Here is a 4,270-nt window from a genome sequence, read left to right on the forward strand (position 1 = left end):
TTTCTTTCTTTCTTTCTTTCTTTCTTTCTTTCTTTCTTTCTTTCTTTTCATGTTTATTTTGGTCCAAGTGTTCTTTCACAGCAACAGAAGTGAAACTAAATCATTGTCTATGACCCTAGAAGCAAGAGGACCCACTGGCCTCTTGAAAATCAGGTTGAACTTGGCCTGGTCCCAAGCTCCATAGCTTAAAAAGGCATTCCCTCCTTCCCAATATGTCCCATGAATTCCCAACTTTATTTTCCCCTTTGCCCTCTGCCTCTTGCATTTCCACTAAATAAAAAGTTCACTCAGGCTAAGCATTTCATCAGTTTAGCAAGTTTACTGCAGATTTGAAGACCTTGAGAATGTCACATACCCCATGGGCACCTTCCATCTCTCAGCTTTCCTCATTCAACCTCCAGGCCTCCCCAAACCTCTGTTCCTAGCATTTGCATTTACGCACCTGCAAAAGGCTGACTTCCGCAACTCTATCCCACGGTGTCCCCTTACTCACAGTGACTCCCTGCCAGGTTGCCTTGCTTCCCCTACCCCAACCCTAAAATTCACATGTGCCATCCTATCCCAACCCCAGTCGCCGTAGCCTGTCCCTCAGCCAAGCCCGGAAACCATTCTTTCTTTCATCTTCCGCCGGCCACAGGCAGTAGTCTCCCCACCGAAGCAACCGAGCCGTTCTGTGGAAACGGGGGAGCTGGTGTTGGGAAATGGGTTCCAGGAACGCTAGCTGCAACTTTGGTGGAAAAGGGGCAGCCAGGAGGAGAGAGGTGGCCAAACGGAGCTCCAGGCGGCAGCGGGGGCAACACAGGGGCTGGCCGCTCAGCACACAGAGTGTGATCCGGCTGCTCCCCGTGCTGTCTACCACGTTATCAACCACATCCTTACCGGGCTCAAAGTCTCGCTCAGGGAGACAGAGGCGTAGGCCCAGGCCAGCCGGAAGGAAGCCCTCCAGCACAGGCAGAAATTCCTCCATCACCCAGTCCTGGTCTTTTCTGCAGTGAGACACGAAAACATCAGAAAGGAACCTCTTTACCTCATTTCCCTGACCCCTCAGACCCCGGAGCCAAACCCTGAACAAGGCCTGCAGGTAGGGGATCCAAGAGTTCCTGGCTTCTTGGAGGAGTGGCAAGGCAATCAGCAGAAACACCAAGGCAGACCTAGCCAAAAAGAGGCTCGGCTCCAAGGTCTGGGGGCAGCGTTCCCAGAGGAAGGAGAAAAGGGAATTCTTAGCAGGGCCCGCTGCTTCCGCAGGACAGAAGTGATGCCCTTCTATGTACATGTACGTCTTAGTAGACTGCTTAACCCACGCTCTAGCCATGCGTTGGCACACTGGCAGGCCAGGTTTGACTGCAGAATGTATATATGCTGGGGCATCTGAGGGCCGTACTCCCTCAGGCTGTCACACAGCGCCAAGCCTCCCTCCATGTACAGCGCTAAGACCTGGAGACCGCGCAGGAGCTGGAAAGCCGCAGCGGACAGTGACCTGAGCCCTGTGAGGGACAGCTGTAATGCCTGGAGCTGTGGAAGCTCGCCCACCAGCTCCTCCAGCTCTACTGAACGGGGCTGGGTTTGGGACTGAAGTGACTCCAGCTTCAGCTCCCGTAGGCTGGGCAGCCCGAGGATAAGGCAGGGTCTGAAGTTGCTTCCAGCACCCCATATATTCAAGGACTGAAGTTTGGGGAGCTGCCAGAGAAAAACGTCGGAGGTCTCCTGGGAGCAGAAGGCATCCAAGCTCTTCTGGGGCAGAGAGAGCGGGAAGCTTCAGACTCAAGGCGTGCAGACTCTTTGCTCCCCAGAAGCCAGGGCCTGGGCTCACAGATATCTGGGTGTCTAGCAGACTGAGGGTGGTTAGTGCAGGCAGAGCAGCCAACCAGTTCCCAGCCAGAGTAAGCAGGGGATTCGTATCCAAGCTCAGGGTCTCTAGTTGCTGCAGATCCTGGAATAGCTGCCCATCCAGGGAAAGCAGCTGGTTGTCCTGAAGCAGCACCCTTCGAAAACAGGAGAAGGTGGCCGGAGGCAGGATGCGCAGCCCATTGCCGCCAGATTCAGAGCCACCAGTCCGGACACGTCTCCTGTCTCCTTCATGCACAGCGTGGTGCTGTGCAGTCGGTTTCTGGCCAGGTTCAGCCTCTGGAGCCTCCGCATAGCAGCCAGGAAGCCTGGTGGCAGCTTAGTCAGGCCAGTGGCTTGAAGACCCAAGGTCTTCAGGCTGTGGCAGGAAGCCAGGGCCTCCTGGGATATGGACCCTATCTTGGTGTTTCCCACACTCAGGCCCTGCAGCTCAAGGTGGGCCATAGCCGTGGCAGTCCACGCAGACAGGACATTGAGTTTCTGAAGTCCCAGGGCCCTCACTGCCACTGCCTCCAGTTGTGTTCGTTTCAGGTTCACAGTCTCTACCTGGAGACCCTGGAGAGACCCAGGACTAGCCATCTTCAGTCCCCGGTTGAATGACAGATCCAACATGGGCAGAGTCCACGGAGCCCTGGAGCAGGGGCTTTGCACCAGATCCGGGAACTTGCCAGCCAGCTCGCCCACATCCTGGAGGCAATTGAACTTGACAGACTGCAGACTGGGAGGCAGTTGGATACCTGCCTTCCTGTCCAGGCAGTAGCCTAAGATACAGAGTCTCTGGAGGGAAATCAGGTCACCAAAGGCATTGGGAGGTAGAACGAGAGATCTCTTCTTAAATGGCTGCTCCCAAAAGGAGAGTCTCTGCAACTTTCCCAGGCCCCGGAGAGCTACTGGCAGGAGTCAGGTAAGATGCAGATTCAGTGCCAGGACCTTGAGTCAGGGAAAGCAGAGAAAGCATCAGGAAGCAGTATAGACACAGAACCACTGAGCCAGAGCCCCTCCACAGTCCGAGGCACAGCTTCCAAGGTCTTCGTTAAGTTGGTCACAAGATTGCATGCAGCTAGGAGAGACAGCTCAGAGTCTGAGCAGAATGAGAAGTAGCGGGAGGCCAGGGGCAGTCGAGAGCCTTCAGTCAGTAGGCATTCGGAAGTGGTTCACCCTGTTACCAGAGGCAGGGAAAGGAGCAGCCCAGGCAGCAGGGCTGCGCCCATCTCAACACAAGCAGGATCCGAGCAGTGAGGCCCTCAGACGCCCAACCCTCACAGCAGTGGGCACTCAGCCTCGGAGTACCCACAAGGTCTCTAAGCGTAGTCTAAGGGCTGCAGAGCCTTCCACTGTGGAAGCTGGAAGTGAGGAGCCAGACTTGGAGACATCATCACTGGGAATCCAAGGGTGGAAAAAGGAAGTGCGGGAGTAATGAAGTGTGATGTAGGTCTCACTTCTCTGTCAGGAGAAAGCAAATGGAGTTTCTTTTCCTCTTGTTTTCTTTTCTACATTTGGTCCGATGTAGCCCAGGCTGTCTGTGAACTCAATTTTTAGAGACTGATCCTCTTCCTCCCACCTCCCTGATGCTGGGATTACCAGTGTGCAACACTATAAATAGTTCATGCTGCCTTAGAACCCAGAGGTCTCTGGATGCTAGGCAAGCACCCTACCAACTGAGCCCCATCCCCATCCCCCAAAGTAAAGTCCAGTTTTCACACCGTTGACTTCAGCAAGGCTTCTACCCTCTTCGGAGCCTCTGTCCAACAAGTGGATTAACTCCACTTCATAGGATTGCTGCAAATCCGAGTTCAGATCAGCATGAGCTTTCCTCCTCATCACTTTCATTACAACATCCTTTCTTTACTGATGCCCTAGAGTTCTTGGATAAACACAAAAGGGGATGTTTTATAAGCAAAAGAATAATACATCAACAGGATGCTGTCATGGACCTCTTGTAGGCTCCTCATGGAAAATCCCAAAGGCATCAGTTTGACCTGAGAGGATGGGGGTGGGGAGGGCTCCATCCCTGCTCTCTGGGACTGAGGCAAGAAAGGAAAGCCCCAGCCTTGACCTTAATACACACTGCTGGGACAGGGCTTGGACCCAAGTGGAGATAGAAAGGGAAAGAAAGGAGCTCTGTGGTCACCTCAAACCATGAAGGAAAGCATTCAGCACAAGCCAACATCTGTTCATGATTTGAAAAACTAACAAACTCAGAGAGAAGAAAACCTTCTTGCCTTCAAATAGTTTTGATCTTGGAGATCTGCATGAATCAAAGAGGGAACCATGCTGAAAACCAGGACACAATTCAGTTGAATAATGAGGAAAGCACAACATAGGGAAACATGTTGGGTAAAGCTAAAGTGGAATCCATGGGGGAAACATCTACCCTCAGAGGTCTGTGTTTGGAAATCAGCACCAGGTCTACAGTCATGCCACC

The 4,270-nt window shown here is 53.1% G+C and overlaps 1 protein-coding gene across 1 annotated transcript; it reads right to left on the bottom strand.

The window, feature by feature from the left end:
* Positions 1 to 333: 333 nt before the first annotated feature.
* LOC129679906 (toll-like receptor 12) lies at positions 334 to 3,056 on the bottom strand. Its single transcript, XM_055611404.1, is given in 5 exon segments — positions 334 to 1,302; positions 1,305 to 1,732; positions 1,734 to 2,034; positions 2,037 to 2,783; positions 2,786 to 3,056. Coding segments are annotated over 5 exon segments (2,493 nt in total). The 3' UTR covers positions 334 to 556.
* Between the last annotated feature and the right edge of the window lie 1,214 nt (positions 3,057 to 4,270).

The sequence above is a fragment of the Psammomys obesus genome, unplaced genomic scaffold (assembly GCF_907164565.1).
Source record: "Psammomys obesus unplaced genomic scaffold, mPsaObe1.curated_primary_1811, whole genome shotgun sequence".
Lineage (NCBI taxonomy): Eukaryota > Metazoa > Chordata > Mammalia > Rodentia > Muridae > Psammomys > Psammomys obesus.